This window comes from Alligator sinensis, unplaced genomic scaffold, assembly GCF_000455745.1.
Source record: "Alligator sinensis unplaced genomic scaffold, ASM45574v1 scaffold465_1, whole genome shotgun sequence".
Taxonomy (NCBI): domain Eukaryota; kingdom Metazoa; phylum Chordata; order Crocodylia; family Alligatoridae; genus Alligator; species Alligator sinensis.
Window position 1 is genome coordinate 1,585,643 of NW_005841979.1, and position 18,776 is coordinate 1,604,418.

Consider the following 18,776-nt stretch of genomic DNA (forward strand, 5'->3'; position numbering starts at 1 on the left):
CTGTGGTTGAAATCTGCTTACTGCCCTATTCAAAGGAGGTATATGAGCCTACCCCTGGAGGAAAATGCCATGACCACCTAGCTAACATCATTCACAGGATCTAAGTCAATGAATATTTAGATAGTACAGAGCGAACAGAAATAGCAACAACAGAAATGATGAAAGAAACTCACCCCAGATTATTCTATAGCACAGGGGCTAAGGAACTGTCTTTGAAAGTCTGTGATGTAGGTTAAAACCCCAAAAGTAGGAAAGGAATTTTAACCTACATAATCAACCTCGTGGGGTGATGGCTATAACCAACAGGCTACAGGAAAAGAACTTCCATTTTTCCCTTTCTCAGTTTTATGACATTAGTCCTACATTTCCATGCCTTTTATCATGTATTTTGACATTTCTGAAATATTTTCTTGACTTTGTTTCAGGTGGGATTTTGGTTAGGCATATAATAGAAAACAGTTCCACCAAAAGGTCTGGGTACCGATCCAAATGCTTCAACATTTGAAGGTGTCTGGATGGGGTCTATTTTAATCCAGACCCTCAGTATGGACCTTCACCCAGAACTGGAGAGGGAAGGGGGCATTAAGGATCTAATTGTAGGCCTACTAAGAGCACTGGGAAAGGTTCTGTTGATCCAGACGAGTCCTGGATGCAGTTGTAAGTGGAAAAGGATGCCTTTGTGTTTAAGACACTGCATTGATACATATAAGTTCAATTCCTAACTCTGTCTCAAGAATTGTTGGGCAAATTACAGGAAACCTGTCACTCATTTCCACAAATAAAATACGGATACACTTCTGCCTATATTACAAAAATGCTGACAGGATAAGTTAATTCATAATTCTGTGGTACCTGAATGAAGTTGAGAGAGAGAAAAAAAAGAGTACCCACATAGCTAGAGTAAATGTGTTAAAGTTGAGTTATATGATTATTTTCTAGTGGAGGAAACAAGAAGGTTAATTCCAGTTACCTAAGTTGGAAAAATGGTATTTCCCAGTTGTAGAGGAAGACATAGCTGAAGGAGAAACCAGAGGGGACTGGCTGCCAGTGTCCTGCAGACCTCCAGTTGAATGGGAGCGGAGCCATTCCTTGCCTTCCTCCTGACTTGTCTGCCGAGATGATGGGGTATATCTGAAAAACCACATCTGAAACACTTAAACCAGTGACAAAGTAAATGGTTCACAAAGAAACAGATACAATTTAACATTCGATACACTTTGCTCGTCAGACAAAAAAAAACTTGAACATACTGAATTTAACTATAGAAAATCAATTTTTACCATACCGTTGATTTTATATCTACCTGAGAAAGAAAAAGCTCCAAACCCAACCCATCCCCACAATATATTAACATTCTTCTTCCTTTGGTAATATATGATGATAAATCATACAAAACAGACAGCTGAACTGATAGGAAAGGACTTAAGAGCTAAAGCATGTGAATAAAATGAAGCAAAGCCCAAGTACTGTTTCAATAAAATGGATAAATGACAGACTGGAAGCCAAGAAAGGTAAGTAGCTGCTTACAGAAATGACATCTGCCACAGGAGCATTAGAGCACACGTGAACATTCAATAAGACAAAGGGAGCAGAAAAGGATCAACAACTCTGAAGAAAGGAGTTTCCTTTGGTAGAGATAGTGATCCAAAGTGGTATTTGTCTCTTGGAAAGCTTCTTGGTATTGCGTCCTGTCCTAAGTTGGGTGGAGTGGGAAAGGGGTAAGGAAAAATACTTAAGTGGGAGCAAGGTGTCTGGAACACCAACAACCCCCCTCCCCACTACCTTGGAAATTAAATTAGTTATCAACTGTTTGCTACTACCATCCAATGAAACAAGTGCAATGGTTGGACAATATAACAGGGAGATCTGATAGCTCATTGCTCAGGCTTTTGTGGCTAAGCTAGAGAAGGAAGATTCTAGTACTGGTTAAAGTTGCACACTAAAACGTGGATGAATTTCTCATATTTTGATTCTCAACTAGGAGCCAGCTTGTAGCTTTCTCTCTGTCAACTTGTTGTAAAATTTAATTCATCATAATTCCATGTTGAGAACATTATTTGCTATTATCACAGCCCATCAAAATTCCTCAGCCTTCAGAGAGGTCAAGGTTTTTTGATATTTTGACTCCAAGTTTATAAGGCACTAACATTTCTGATTAGAAAATGGAATAAATGAATTTTTCATATTAAATTTGGAAGTTAGGCACAAATATTTTTTAATGATCTTATTTCAATTTAGCCTTTTTATCTTTTCCTTCTATAAATTTGGTACAGAAGGGCTGGTCACTGGATCTGAGTGCTGTCAGTATGAGAATTCATGGTTTGGATTTTTAATTGAGCTCCAATAACTGTGTAGACTTAAAATAGGGTTCAACCTACATTGAACCAGAAGGTGAAAATCCTAGGACAACAGAAAGTGGCCTATGTGCCTACATGCTGCCTCCTTTCTCCCACTCTTTTTCTTTGGGCATGCACCCACAAATCTCCACCTTGTCTCACTTGGACTCTTTGGAGGGCACTAGCTGTCTGCTTTTTCTCTGTGGTTCTTTGGGGCCCACCCCCCATCCAACAGAGCTCTTCTAGGATGAAGGGGGATTTAGCCCAATCCTTTAACAAAAAATGGAGTGGGGAAGGGTGACACCATTATATACCATTAATACTTTGGGTCAGTCTTCAAATCCCAGAAGACGTGCAGTTCCCTGTCCATAATGTAAGGGATGAAAGCAATGCACTGCAGTTCTTGTATTTTTAGGTGCATGCTGTGTGTAAGCGTACCAAAAAAGAAAAATAATAATAAGGGGGTGGGGGTGGATTTCACATGCCACTTTATTCAAGAAGAAAGATCCACTGGGAGTATCCACCCAGTGCTTCTCCCCTCATCCACCAACAGATCCCAGAACAAGGATGCACAACTGCTGGCCTTGCTATCTGAGGAAAGCAATGATGGAGAGGATTAGTTGCAGGGCTGCAAATTGAGATGGACTGGGTCTTAATAGGACTTGGTTTATGTCTTTAAAAACTTAGATGCTGAAATAAGCCTTTTTTGGGTTAGGGATCTAAAGACCCTTAAAATGGATCTATAATCTAAAAACCATGAATATTTGTATTTAGAACTAAAGTTCCAGCCCATTTCTAAAACCTTGTTATTCTCCAAGTTTTAAACAATTAGCCTCATTGTGTTGCCAAGGCACTTTGTTCTTTTTTATCTAAAGTACTGAATTTCTTTTAATATTCATCACATGAAGAAACTATTTTTAATAGTGTTTGCTTTTCAGGACATATCTTTAAACTCAATTTACTCACTAGGCCAGACTGGAAAGAGTAAGTCCAATGTCAAAGGTCTAGTTTGTTTGATTTTAAGCTAAGTACCAGGAGCTCTGTTGCAAATGGGATCAACAGAGGGAGGAAGAGTAGGAGAGACAGGTAAGAAAAGGTTACAGAAAAACAGAGGGGCAGCGGTCATGCTGAATAAAATATATACCTTAGTCCCTTTTTGGGTAGTGTATTTCTGTCAAGCTGCATGCTGTTAAAACAAAAAAAACCCCTAAGGACACACAGTAAACAGGACTGTTCAGGATTAAAATTTTTAAAAGTCCAGATATGTTTGCATAACAAAAGGTCATTTAATTTATTTTAATATATCTTTCATGATAAAACTCTGACTCATTAGAAAAGAGGATAAGATATGGGTTCATTTTTCATCCAGACATGCCCCGGTCTGGGTCAATAGCCATTTGGAGACTGTCCAAGTTAGACAGAACTTCTGCCCCACAATTGCTAATCTTCTTTACCAAGTCATACAAACTCACCCTGAAATCTGTGAGAATCATATGGTCACAGTGTGAACCTGCATTTTTCACAGTTTCCAGTGATCCTCTGGTAGGTTTGCCTAACAGATGCAGGTTTTATGACAGCATGGTCTTGCCAGAAGCCAAATGACAGCTTCAGTTTGTAAGAATATGTGCTAAATAAATGGAGGTCCTGCTTCTCTGTGGTCTTGCAGCCTTTGTAGTCAACAAGAAGCCATAAAGAATATAGAATTCTATCACATTGCAAGGGCAGCAACATTTTACACACACTTCATGCTAGAGTGAATAACTACACGAGACAGCAGACAATGGATTTTACTGATATAAACTCTTCCACAAACAGGGAGTTGTTTGGAAGTACTTCCCTGACCTTCTGTCAAATGGGAAACATGCAGGCACTGTCTCTTCCCATAGCTATTTGGGGCCGTGCCTGGCTGCCAATACCCAAATTGGCTTTCTAGAGAATTAAAACATACTTTTGTCTTTTGGAAACATAATTTGATGCTAATATGAGGATTCAGCAAAATGTGCCTGGTGAGTTTACTTAGTACATCACACTTCCATAAGAGACTGAGCAGCATGTACTGAACATTCTAGCATGTAGCAATGAGTGGGCTTTAGGTGCATACTTCCTAGCTAAGGAAATGTCCTAAAACTTTCACACACACTTTAATGATCAAGTTCAATGGTGTTAGCAGACCTCGTGTTTGGCTGACCACTGGCATTTTTAAAATAGTGCCATGTAACGTGACTCAGAGGTGGTCTATTTGACAAGGTGTTGAAAATAAATATTAAGGACCCTGAACATTGATAAACCCAGTGGAACTTAACTGGTCTTAGCAACACAGTAAGAATTTTTAAAGCAAAGTCTTCTAGTTAACCAGGGTCTAGCTCTATGCACTAAGAAAGAACTTGGAGAGGATGTAATATAAGCTTGACTATAATTGGCAAGAAGTGGCGGGCCCAGTTATAAAATATGGCTTGATAACTAGCATGTTGCTCCCCACATAAACATAAAATAGCTTAAAATGAGATTATAAGGAATTTAATGCATAGTTCATGCACTAAGCCAAAGGGCCCTGTTTCTTGACTGGTGCCCTTAGGTATCACTGTAATACATAAGTAACGATAATAAGCATAATGGCAAAAACCATTTTCTTCAGCATGTAGACAAAATCCATGACAAGCAACAGATTTTATGAAGCTACTTTTGGCAGCATACTTTTTTAGGTATCATAAAATAAAAATGCTCCCTTACCCTAGATATAAATGCTATACTGTATAGACAATAAGTGCTTGAAATGTAAGGTAATAGACACTGTAATCAAAGTGCCTATTTAACAGATGTTTGTAATGCCCAACAAAATGCCTAAATAAAATGAAGGCTGGTTTTTCGGTTGTAGCAGTGTTGGTCTATGGCCATAGGCAGGCAAGGTTCCTTGATATGTGCTATCTTTTATGACACCAACTGAGTTTCTTAGCAAACATTCAGGCACAATCACCCTTCTTCAGGGATAGGGAGTCTCTGCTGTTCTGAGACTCCAAGGGGTGAGAGAAGCTAAAAGTGTGGCAGGACGTCAGTGAAAATGTAAATAGGCAGAAATTAGAAAAACAAAAGGTGAATCAGGGAAAGGAGAGGGAAAAAAAGCAGGGGGAAAAACGGCCAGAGGTGAGTAAGGGAGACATAGCGGTAGTGATTCCAGCTGCTCTCATGCCCTGGAGTCTCAGAACAGCAGACTCCCTATGCCTGAAGAAACGTGATCGTGCCCGAAAGCTTGCTAAGCACTTAGAACCCTGCCTGCCTAAATAAAATGAAGGTGATTATTCCTTAACCAAGGTATGGAAATTATTGCAACTCCCTACAAATAAAGATCAATACGCATGTATTGTGTATTTAAAAATATTACTAAGTCCTTTTGACTAAGCCCCCAAACCTGAGAAGTCCGTGTGTCATCTTATGCTCATTGGTGCCAATATTACAGCATGTTAATTCAATTCCCTAACTGACCAAGTCTTTTGTTCTGAGGACCAGAAATCACACTTTTCCATTTCAACCAGTTAAATTCTTTGCTTCTACACAAATCAATTTCCTAACAACAACATGGTTTTAAAGGAAATCTAGAACAGTAAAGGTAAGGGTGAGATTACATGTTAGATCTGGCCTTTACTTTATATCCACTGCCAGCTCTCACTGCACTGCCTGAGGATGGGATGCATGGAGCAGGGCCATGGGCAACTGGTGCCACCTTAGTGACTGAGGGGATCCCCCCATGGCCAATCTCACAGACTGGGGGGGGTGGGGAGACCCATGGCCAATCTCACCAACCAGCTGACCAAGAAGTGGCCACAGCACTTCATCCGGTGCTTCCACTCCCCGGGGGGCACCGGTGCTCCCATCTACCCCCCCGCCTGTTGCCTAAGTGGGGAGTACAGCTTGTCAGGGGGTGCACCAGTGCTCTCAGGGGGTGCACATGCAACCCCGTGCACCCCCTACGTGTTGCCACTAAACAGGGCACTGCTGGAGTCATGGAGCTAGAGCTTGGGGCTTCATGGAGCTTCACCAGATCTGGGGCTCTCTGGAGTTGGCCACGCTCTCCTCCACTCCCCAGGGCTTGACAAGAGTGGGGCGGGAATGGGGTCCAGCAGTGGCTGCCCAGACAGGATCAGCACTGGTGGTGAAAGGTGCCCCAGGTCGCTATTCCTGGACTAGGTGGCTGCAGGCTCGGAGAAATACAAAAGCTCTGGCCCTAGTCCCCAGGTTGCTCCACTAAGCAGCCCACAGAACAGGAGGATGGGGAAGGGGCCACTGCCATCATGGGATACTGGAGGACTTCAACTTGAAGGGCACATCTGTAGGGGGTGGCCACATGTTAATGGAACAGGAGCTGGGTTGTGCGGATCAGAGATAATACTGCACTACAGTGGAGTGTCTTTGAGCTGCATAACAAGTGGCTTAAGCCAGCAGTATGCAACTGGGGGTCTGCAGCCCTCTGGAGGATCATGAGCAGGTTCAGGGTGTCCACGGAGACATGGATCTGGTATGATCATGACCTGGGTCAGCTGAGGCAACCCATGTGTGGGCTGGGCCCACCACTGCTACCATTGCCCAGTTCACAGAAAAATGGATTTTCTCTTTTAAAGGAGAAAAATGTAGGAAACTGTGCATTTCCCCTTGCAGGCAGACAGCATTCCACCCTGCAAGGGGCTGCTTGGGACTGGAGGGAGCAGGAGGAGGCCAATACAGCAGGGGACACCATCTGCATGTGTACACATGCATGTAGCAGCCAGGCAGCAGTGGAGAGCAGTTCCCGCAGCTCCACGCAGGTTACTTGGGTGGAGGAGAGAATAGGCAATGTGTTGGGAGGGGCAAATGCCCCACTCCAATTTCTGCACCCCAGCAAGCATGGGGCTGCAGCCTGGCTGAACCAGCCAATGAGACCCAGCATGGAAGGGCAAAGCTGGGCAGCGAGACTCACTGCCGCTGCCACCGCTGCCAGGACTCCCATGCCAGCCCTGCTGCCAGCATGGGAGGAGTAATGGACAGAGGTGGGGAGCACACTGCCCTGACCTCATCCCACTGCCAGAGAGCAGGTGGGGTGCAGGACAGTGTGGGTGGCCAGAGGGGAGTGCTGGCAGGCAGGCCATGTCCCCCTGCGCTACACACCCTCCCCTGCTCTGGGTCACAAGTGAGTGGCACCAGCAGGGCCAGGGGGCTGCATATCAGGAGTGGGAGGGGCCTCAAGTCTAAGAAGTTTGAGATCCAGTGCTTTAAGCTATTTAAAGTGTTAACATGTGGAGAATCTAGGGCTTAAAAGCTCCAGAAGTTCCCCAAAATTAACGTGCAACAAGACCCTAAGCGTGTGGGTTTTTGGTTTTCTTTTAAACTCTTATAAACTGACAAAGTAAACTGAAAAAGAAAGGGAGAAGGATTTTTCACATTTTCAGTTTTCATTTTTTCATGTTTCATTGTTTTGAAAAAAAAATTGTTATAAGAAGTTTTGTCTGTATAAAACAGGTTAGAAATAGTTCTGCATTTGTAACGGCTCTTTTGGAAACCACAGACTACAAAGATCCATTTGGGACTATCACTCATGAAATTACACCATTTTTTTCCAAATGCATGTGTCGAGTTCTTCTGAGATTAGATCAATGAAATATATAACCCTCTAAGGATGCAGGCATAATACCCCCATGTGGACAAATCTTAAAACTAAAATATTGCCCAAGGCAAAGACATTTGAAGCCACTGAAATTAAGTCACTGAACAAATACATAAAGTATAAGAAATGGGGACTGCTCAGGAGCTAATGCTAAACCATTAACATTTTTAATGTAACGTTAAACATCCTTTGCATAAACATAAGCGTTGGCCTAGACTCAACATCCTTTCATATTTTTACTGACCTTTCCATTATCAATAATATAGTAGCAATATGAATTAATGGAGGACCCTATAAACTATATAATAAACTCTTTAAAATATTACTTATTATTAAAATAATTATTAATAATACTTAATAATGTTGCCTTTTCCATTCAATGGACTAGAATGTAATTATTCCAAGTAATTGCATTATTTGATATAACTAAAAGGACCTGACAACATCATTTGTGTGTCAATTTTATTGTCACATACACAGGTATATTTATTGATAAAATTATAGGGATACAACCTCTGGTGTGTTGGTAGCCATGCTAAAATTGAAGTGTCTGATATTATCTACCTTATATCTAAAGATGTTCAGGAATTTTCTGATTAACAACTTTTGGTTGGAAAATGCTGATTTGTCAAAAGTTCAACAGTGCATGAACAAAATTAGTTTAAAGGACAGGAAAAAAGGAAAAACGTGCCTTGAAACAGTTGAAATATCCTATTTTGACATTTTTCAAAGCAAAAAATTATTTTTTTGGTTCAAAGTTTTAGTTTCACATATTGTGTTTTACAAAATCATTTTCTAATTGACACAGTCTCAAACTGTTTGAATTGAGAAAGAGTTTCTTGCCAGTTCTAGATCCCAAATAAATATGTACTTACTCAAATGCCTTTTGAGTTCAAAGGTTATCTTCTAGGCTAAGTTCAGACAGTCAAAAAGCCTGGGGCTGAATTGATTCAATCTTTGTAGGTTAGTCTAAACTGTGCAGATTGAACCAATAAGCAAGGAAACAGACATTCACTTTTGATTCCAGAAAAGCCGCATGCCTGCAGTGGCCCAGGCCAGAAGCCGAAGGGTGCTAGAGCATGCCTCCTACTCAGCTGGACCAGACAATATGGGCCAGAGCTAGCCCACTCCCTCTGTGAGAGGGGGGAGATTTGAGGGAGAGGTGCAAAGCATCCTGGGATACTTGTGGATCGTGAGTTAACTTATATCTGGAAGGGATCTAGGACAGAAGTTCAATAAATGAATTTAATCTAAATCAGTTAAGTCTGATACTACATCTATCCGGATTTTCTTAAACTGGTTGTGGCCATTTTGAAAGCGATTTATGTGCACTGAACTTCTACTGTGTTACAGGTTTGAACTACTTTCTGATCATTTATACCAGTTTGTATGCAATTTCTGTCCCTAGCCCTAAGAAACATTTTTCAAAGAGCAACAAGAGTATAAAAAGCATTTAAAAATAAGAAAATGTGCTCATAAGTAACTCTTGTCCCTGCTCCTGCCCTCCCCACTCCCGCAAATAGCTGGCAATTGGATGCCAGGGGTGTAGGGCCAAAGACTATTTTTAAATCAGTCTTTCTTATCTTTCTCTTATTCTTTAATTAAAGAATTGGCTAGGTTACAAATTGATGGTGTCCTTTTAGGAAAACAAGCAAACATTCTTTTTTGGTTGTTGCTGCTGTTTCTGGTTTTGTTGCCTTCTCACAGGTTTTGTGGTCATTGTATCTACTGATAAACTCACCTTTCCGAGAGAGTAGATCTGACACTCCCAGTCCTCATGAGCAGGCTCTGAACTTCCTGAGTCCCTGTCGTCAATCCAGAAAGAGAGCCATGATGGCTGAGAGGAAGGTCAATAGATTCAGAACTTGTGTGGAGGCTGGTCATTGACTGGTAACTTGGTGTGTCCTTACTGCCAGCTGAGGAGCTGCTCATGTTTGCAGCCCACACAAGACCACCTGATGTGAAAGAGTGCACAGATGCTGGACTGGAAGCCAAGGAATGACTTAAGCTTACAACATCTGTATTTAAGTCTGAAGGTTTACTGAAGAGGGGGCTGCTGCTACCACTTTGCCCACCTGCACTGCCCATGCTGCCTGTACCTGAGGAGGGAGATTCTAGGCTGCCCTGTCGTGCTAAAGTGGTACTAGGGCTGGGCATTGCTGATGTGGATTTCACACCTTCAGGACTGGGCGCAGAGGCAGCTTTGCCACTTGCCTTGGCACCGAACAACCTAGAAGTAAAACAGATTTCATTGTTATTCAGAGAAACTGACAGCCACATTAAACATTCATGACATAACATCATAACAGCCAAACTGCACATTTAATTACTGCTGCTAAAATAATGCCCTCCTTGTTGATTAATTGCATTTCCACATTAAATCCTCTTAACTATATCACAATAATGTAGGATTTATTTCATTAGCAAACTCTCTCATTCACTGCTTTCCAGATGTATTCTTTGCACGTATGGACCTTCATGTAGACATGAAAAACAAGCAAATCATTTGTTTTATGACTGCATAAACTTTCACCCAAATCCATTTGGTAGTTTAGGCACTCTTACTAGTAGTAAACTGATAGACTACTAAAAATATTGCTTCTTGGAAGAAGCTAAAATGGTTATGAAAGTTCACTTGCAATAGGGGACCCTTCGCAGTTCCACAAGTGTTTAACCACTGGTCTAAAATGTTCCTTCTTTTTGGTCTTTTTCTCCCCAGCTGGCCATGTGGACATCAGCCAAACAATGGTCAAATACAATAATGTGCATCAGAGCTAAATACATCCAACTGTTTTTTTTTTCAAGAGCAGGCATGATAAATAAGTATTTCATGTGCCTGCTATCAATGATTCGTGGATGGATGCTTCTACAGTAGTAATGAATTTTTTTTTTTATTGAACTACCGAAATAGTGATGATTTAGTCTTTGCTAAAAATATTTGAAGCATTTTAAATGCCCTTCATAATCTAATACCAATATAAATTCAAAAAACATCATAAAAGTAAACTAAGCAATAATAATGGTATACCAATCTGTTTTATTTATAATAAAGCCCATGAAAGTCAACATATTTTACAGCCAAAAAAAGAGAGAGGCTATATTAGTATCTGGACACAAGAGGGCACGATTGGCTTTTACTTAAACAATGGAAGCCTTTCATCTGTATGTACAGTGTGATTTATATTTCATAACCATTATGACAGGCCTTTCTAACAGATTTTTTTTGGTTAATGTTTCTGATGAGATACATAACTAACCTACCTTGTTAATCAAATTCCAATCACTAGAAGTTGCTGACAATATAAAAGCAAACACTTTATTCCTCTGTATTTTTATGGAGTCAACCACTTGTACATTTTGCCAGCAGACTACAAACACTATCATAGAAACCAAACATCCAAGAACAACAGGACTTTCTACTTGGGTTTTATCTGAATATTCCATGAGAGCCTGCTACTCAACTGCGTATGCAATGAGAAGCTGTCATCGCTTTTGGGATGTGCACAGCAATACTGAAACTGTCCCACCTGCACTGCCTAGTGGACAGTATTGAAAACTGTCCAAATTCTGGAGAAAGATATTTTACTTCTGAGTAAATACTTATTCCTCTGTAACTGTTTATGCTCTGTTAACAGGCATTACCAGTTTCTTTCATATTTTCTCTTTTGCTTGTGGCAAATAACTCGCATATGTGGATGCAAATCCTATGGTTTGACCTTTAATGCCTTTCTTTTTAAATGATGCATTTCATAAAACCCCCCTTACCTTCGGAATGTAGGCGAAGCAATATCTGGGTATTTGGATCCTGGCTGCCTGAGTCCGGGTGTTCCACAGGCGCTGGCTGATGTTGGGCTGGATTTAGGGGAGCTTGACAATGAAACACTCTCGGAATCAGATACTGCTACTTTTTCCTTCTCTTTGTCCGTCTGATTGATGGTGACAGGGCTGGATCGCCCTGACCCGATCTTTGTTGGCTCTCTCAGTTTGGTGGTGGCAGTACTTGCAGACTTGCTGCTGACATTAGAGTCAATGCTACTGGTGCTAGACCTATGTCCACCTCTGCCAGGAATCCCGCTGGTGCTAGATTTCGAAGGGCGCGGCAAACTTCGATACTGCAGAGTGGTCTTTGAGCTGACGTGCAATACACCATCATCCTGATTCTGTGAACCATCCAAGCTAGTCTTTCTGCCTGCATTCGACTTCCCACCAATGGCTGAAGATTTGGGGATTTTGCCCAGTGTGGCTGACCCACTTGTTATAGTAGCTCCACTTGTGGTGATTATAGTCGAAGATCCCACCCCAGCCTTCTTGAAACCAAAGGAGCCAGTAGCAGTTGATCGTCCAATGCCAGAGGGAGGCTTTTTTCCTTCATCACCACTGCTTTTTCCTGCATCTGATGGAGAGCGCTGGATAGAGGATCCTTTAAGGGGAGTTTTCACTTTTTCAGAAGCCTTTGCATCATCTGTTTTTCCTAATTAAAACATATATATTATATACATTTTTGTATTTATACCTATAGTATATCACCATATACTTACTATATAGGTGTGTTTTCAAGGGAAAAAAAATACATGATATACAAACACTGATAAATTGCCATAAAAGAAAAGAAAAATCTAGATCTACTGTACTGTTCTGGTAATGTCTACCTTTATTTCCTCCAAAGGAACCATAAAAATTGCCCTCAGTTTATTTGCAGTCAACCTATCATTGGGCCCCAACTGGTTTGTCTTTTGTACCTGCAATATTTTTGGCCATGCAATAAAAATACTAAGCCAGAAGGTTTTCCAGTACAGTTTTTCTTTTAGTGCTCTTAGGGTATTTAACCCTTTGTGTCTTGGGGTGTTTTTTTGGATATTTGATGCTCCTCTGGAATTCTGTAAGGGCAACAGCTGTTCATGGTCCTTATCAGTAATTATTCACTTGCATTCAGCTTGTTTTTCCTAAAATTGAACCTGAAAAATGTGGGTTCAATTGTCTTAGAGTTCAGTTGACTCAGAGTTGAAATAATGAGGCATTTAATCCTCTGTCAGCAGTCAGTATCAAATACACACAAAGTATTAAAGGCCTGACATTCTACTAACAATTTCTAAGTATATTTAGGACATGGGAGCATAGCTGCTGAGAGAACATCACAGTAAAACCATAAGGACTTTCAGACAATGTTTCTTTTTTCATTAATAATATGGTATAATCAAGAAATAGTATCTGAAAATACACTTTAAATTAAATTAATTCCAAAAAACCCAATCTCAATTATGTATAAAAAAATAATGAACTTTCATTCTTCAACTTCATTTTAATTAGATATATTTTCATCCACATACTGCTAATTTTCCTTTGTGGTAGTCACAAAAATACAATTACCAAGCACTATCTACAATCTAATGGTTTTAATAAGTTGTAATAATGTGGATCTACTATTATATCATTATAATAATTTAATTTTCTTTGTCATATCTCTACTACTTATGCACGCTTGTTACTCTGTCAGCTTGTTCTCAGTTGTGCTCACACATCCAGTTTCTATTGCTGTGCAATGTAAGTATGAAAACCACTAATCTTTAACATTTTACAGACACAATTCAATGTCACTTTCTTTGCATTCTTTTACTTTGATATCTTTTTGAGTGCCAACTATAAGCTCACGGAGACTCCTAAAGGCTCTTATATTGAGAATGTCATAGTATTTCATTCATCTTTCAAGTAATTTTAACAAGTATATATGGAATGGATTATATTGTGCTGCTAAACCATCATAAAGAAAACTTAAGTTTATTACAGTCTTATCATTCTACCCAGCTCCTTATCTTAGAAATATATACATATATACACAGTGTATACACATATGCATATCCCCTCTTCTCTCATGCACACATTTATAAATGCAAAGTATTAGGATACTCTTTTTAATAACTAAAGATCTCAGTTCTCTGTTAAAACAGCAGATACTTTTTCTGCTCCAACAGAAGAGAGGATTCCTTTGGCATAAGCAATCCTTGGGTGGCATGTCGCAACCACACCCTTACACCACTTTACACCTAGATGCAAGTACAGAGTTGTCACTAGGGCATCCCTGAGTTGACACGATCTCTGGCTTCTGAAATAACCTAAAAGAAAGCATTTCAAGTGCTGTGGGTGTCAGAACAGCACTTATCAGTTCTAGGGCTGAGAAAACACAAATGTGATTTATAATCCCCTCCAGTTTGTGTGGAAAATCTTTACTTATACTTTATTAAAATGGAAGCTTTTTAAATGGATATGAAAGAAGCATTTGAACAAAGTGTTCAAAAATGTACTGCAGGGGACAATCTTGTAGCAGAATGATGGACTTAGATGATCTAATAAAGGTGCTTTCCATCTCTACTTCTTATGATTTTGGACTTCAGAAGCAGTTGGCAAAAACTGACACTAGATGACACTATTTTTAAGCAGCCTTTGGGAAGTGTGGGGGGAGGGGAAATAGATCTCTGTACCCTTACAAAGTCAGCCTGTGTTGAAACAAATGTTTCACACGCATTACATTTAAAAGATGGAATTTTTTGGTTAGCACTAAGCTATGGCATGTAAAAGCGATGCTTCATTTGATACCTAAACTTTAATAATGTTCAAGTCTGCCATAGTTTAGGGAGAAAATACTGCCACAGTGTGTGCTGCATTTGTTTAAACATACTACAACAACAGTGGCACATTTTGAGAAGAGAACAAAGAAAAACAGGTAGAAATGATACCTTAAAGATTCCTTGATGAGAAATTATTTACTCTAATAACTAGTATATCCATCTCTATGCTAGTCATGTCTGTCACATATTTATCTATAAAATACTTTCTTATCCCTTACAAATCCCTTAATATTTATAAAAATTAGCCTGAGTATAAAGAATAAGCCATGCTACTTAAACTAGCAGTTTCCAAGTTATCATCCTACCAGGGGTCTTGAGAGCACTTGTTCCAGTTTTGTGCCTGGATGGGGTCGTTCCCACTTGTGCTGTCATGCCTCTCCTCCAGGATCCAGTCTGTGAAACAGACAGAGATGATTTTTGCCCACCCTTTTCTGAGTCTTCAGACAGCCCTGAGGGTAGACCCTTCCATTTGCCACTGCCATCTATGCTGCTGTCAAAATCCTCCTCTGGCTTCTTCAGTTCATCGGTGCTGCCCCAGGTTTCACTGTCCGTCGCTGAACGCTTCTCTGAGTCAGTCTTCAGCTGCAAAACATTTATATCATGGGAAATGGTAAATTTTAACGTCCTCAGTATTTTTTAACTTCTTAACTCCAAGGAGGAAAAGGAGATTAAAGGACATTAATTTATATATATATATTTTTTAAAATCACGGATGAGGGTCACAAAAACTTCCCCCTCAAACATCCATTCCCCAGTTTCAAAAGTTGAAACAAGCTCCCAGTCAGGGAAAGCATTCTTCTTCTCTACACACATTTCCTAATGTATTATGTAAAAGGCTATTTTCTTTAAATTATCTCCTATAACACCATATTGTCCCTGCACTCTCTAGGGGTTTTACAAATTAATAATTGCTTTGAACCAGTGGGTATACTGTCTGACTAGCATTGAAGGTTTGAGCCCAGGTGTTGGTGACAGAGGGAAAATGGATGGAAAGTTAAACAGATATTCTTATTTTCCCAAACCTTTCTTCATGTTGGTGACGTGAATTCCCTGGGCATATCTTCACTGAAATGAATAGGGTGCTACCAGCAGAGATTTCCCCGCGATGATTCAGTTACTCAGCAGAGCAGGTATGGAGGCATTTTATATTGATAAAGCTGGTTTGAGGAAAGGAGGCAAAATAGTGACCAGAAGGGCACTCCCCATTACAGACCCAGGATTGTGCTGGGACAGCTCTTGAGAGAGGCAGCACCCATCCTCCCTCTGCCAGGTGGTACTGAGAAAAGAAACTGCAGGAAGGAGCCAGCCAGAGACCATAGCCAGCACAGCAACTGTGCAAGCAAATGAAGCAGAGAAGGACACTGACAATATTTTCTACATTTTTACTCAGATTCTCTTCCTTGTGCTACTGCTGTTTGTGAAAAATACCTCTAGCCCCCTTTCCTCACAGTCTCTTTTCTTTATCCTCACTCCTCATCTGCTTCTCATACCTCTCTTCTCCACATTTTCCTCTGTCTGCTGTTCCCTTCACCTGCCTGTCTTACCCCCATCTCCCTGTAATAAGAGATCAATTGTGGAGCTACCATGACATTTGCTTCTTTGATGGTAGCAAATCAGTAAATTGCTCGTGCTGGTTTTGCAATAATATACCACAGCTCTTTCCCACCCTGCTTCTGTCTTGTCTGTTTTGTCCATAAGCTCCACAGGGTTGGGGCTGTACATTTCTGTGTGCTAGTAAAGAGCCAAGTATGTTGGGGCTCCATTCTTGGTTGGCACCGAGGCACTGCTATAATAAACATGATTAATAATAATGAGCTGGCATGCAGCAATAATCAACTCCACTGACATGCATAGTATTCAAGGGTTAATTTAAGGCTTGGTTCTGCTGACGGCTGCATTTGCTTTGGAAAGGAAAACAGAGATTTTGTGCAAGATGGATGAGAAAAGAAGCCAAGCAAAATATTCACACAAATATTGCAGGATCCTTCAGAAGAGAGTATTTACTAGTATACACACTAAGTATGTAAAATCCCCAGCAGTTTTCTCGAAGATTAATTTTTAAACACATTTAGTTTAGACATCATTTTAAGGCAAACTGCATTATCACTGGAAGTACTAAATAAAATATTTGTGAAAGACTTTTTTTTTTTTTTTTTGCCATTGCACCACCTGTGAAATGACTGTTAATTGTTTGGCAAAATGGCCAATTTCTACATCTTGTTGTAAATGATGTTGTCTATTTTCATTGTACCAATTATATAAATTAACTGCAAAGAGACCCTCATAGGATCTCTTTGCTGGAAAGAGCTGTGTGCCCCCCCCCCTCCCCCCTTTGCTGGAAAGAGCTGTTCAGAGTGCAGCTGACATAATAACTATGAATCAGTCCCCGCAAACAGAGTGTGGTAGAGCAAAGTAGACCTACTGGAAAGTCTCAGTCATCTTCTAATTCATTTGCAGCACAGCAGAACAGTCCAGTGCCTTTGGACTTAGTTCTAGGCTGGTATTGAAAACAAAATTGGAGAAGAGAACCCGGCAAGTTTGGATTAGTAGGCTGCTAAAAATGTAAACTGGAAAGGGTTCAATTCTCAGTTTGATGCCTCCCATTAACAACAAGGCTGGTGTGGTAGAACAAATGAGCCAGTTCAAGCAGGAGATTAGGACTGGAGGACTTCCATTTTGGTAAAACTGTAGAAGACTGGGAAAAGGCTAAGAAAAGGCAGTTGTAAGAACCAAGATGACTGTTCCTACTGCATGGCCACCTTTTGTGAGCGTGACCCAAGTCTGAAATTTAGAGGGGAAGTTTGTACAATGTACTCAGAGAGCATCTGTGCCCAAGGTGATCTTTCTCCCAGCTTTTCATGGTAAAATGAGCATTGCACTTTTGCCATAATCCCAGAGAATAGCACAATCCTCTGTATCTGAGGATACATGTAAAGACTGCACAAACTGAGGGTAGTACAAAATATGAATGCCAAGTTTGAAATGCAGCAGTGTACTGAGGACACAGACTTTCCTGAGCTTCACTGCGTGTCTGCTTGCAATTCAAAATGTTGATATTTAAAGCCCTGAATTCTTTGAAACAGAGTCACTAGAGACAACCAACTCTTACAGTGATGTGTGGTCCTTGTTATGACTGACTAAAATGCTCACATTTTAGGTTCTTTGCTATAAACACGAAGCATTCTAACTGTACATTCTCTGAAGGCTCCTTGACTGAGATTTGCATTCCACTATTTCTGCAATAGCTTAGACCTGTTAACTTCTGCAAACTCTTTTGTTATTTGAGGAGATCTGTAGCGAAATACTAAGATGCATGTGGGGGGCGGGGGGCCGTTAATCTATACCCTGCTGCTATAACTTTGCTGAGAGTTATATTTTGATGGTCTCAAATTCCAGCGAAAGGTGACCAGATCTTGGAACAAGACTTTTATTTCGTATAAGTTGAAACAAATAAATGGATAAAAACATCTGATATCAAATTGTGCAGACAGGAGCATGCTCAAGGGATGACAAGCCTGGAGGTTGATTTGAGCTGGCTGCAACAGGGCTTAGATCAGATGATGAATAATACTGATAAGTAAGAGGGTGTTAATGCTGTTCTATCAAATCAAGAGCAGAAAATTATTTTTGGTGGACCACCTCACCATACCAACAAGGACTGAAGCAGAAAGCAATGTTTGTTAGCAAGTGGCTAAGACATGCCCCTGCCTGAGCAGAAGCAACTGCTTACTGGAGTCCTTATCCTGGAAGAACTTGGCTTACTCATCTACAATAGCCCAGCAGAAGGCCTGAGTTGGCAGGGAACACAGGAGGGAACCTTGGAACACAGACTTAAGATGCCCATGCCTGTGCCCATGTCCATATTCTTATAGTTGAGGTGGGGAAGAAGGCATAACAAAAAACCTCCTCTCCACCCACTGGCTCACCTCTCCCCATGGAGGAGAGGGGACAGAAGAACAGTCTCCTTCTGCAGGTTTCTTTCTCCCTACAGAGGGAAAAGGGAAATAACCTTATAGTCTGTGTATGAATCCTTTCCTGAAATTACACTTCATGGCACATGAATATGGAATTCGTCTGAATTCTACCCTAAATTCTATCACTCTGAACATGACTTAGGGTATAAGAACCCACATGGGTGATTGGTGCCACCTTAGTTTGGGGGGGGGGGGGGGGGGGGGTGGAGCC

General features: G+C 40.6%; 1 protein-coding gene across 2 annotated transcripts in view; it reads right to left on the bottom strand.

Moving 5' to 3' along the window:
- The window catches only part of NAV3 (neuron navigator 3), a 398,015-nt gene that overhangs the window by 69,111 nt on the left and 310,128 nt on the right, over positions 1 to 18,776 (bottom strand). For both annotated transcript variants that reach the window (XM_006021115.3, XM_014518732.2), the window contains exons 14-18: positions 14,897 to 15,173; positions 11,734 to 12,439; positions 9,710 to 10,198; positions 3,481 to 3,522; positions 971 to 1,131 (exon numbers count right to left, since the gene is read on the bottom strand). In XM_006021115.3, coding sequence (XP_006021177.1) covers positions 971 to 1,131; positions 3,481 to 3,522; positions 9,710 to 10,198; positions 11,734 to 12,439; positions 14,897 to 15,173 — 1,675 coding nt within the window. The remainder of the gene's footprint in view (positions 1 to 970; positions 1,132 to 3,480; positions 3,523 to 9,709; positions 10,199 to 11,733; positions 12,440 to 14,896; positions 15,174 to 18,776) is intronic.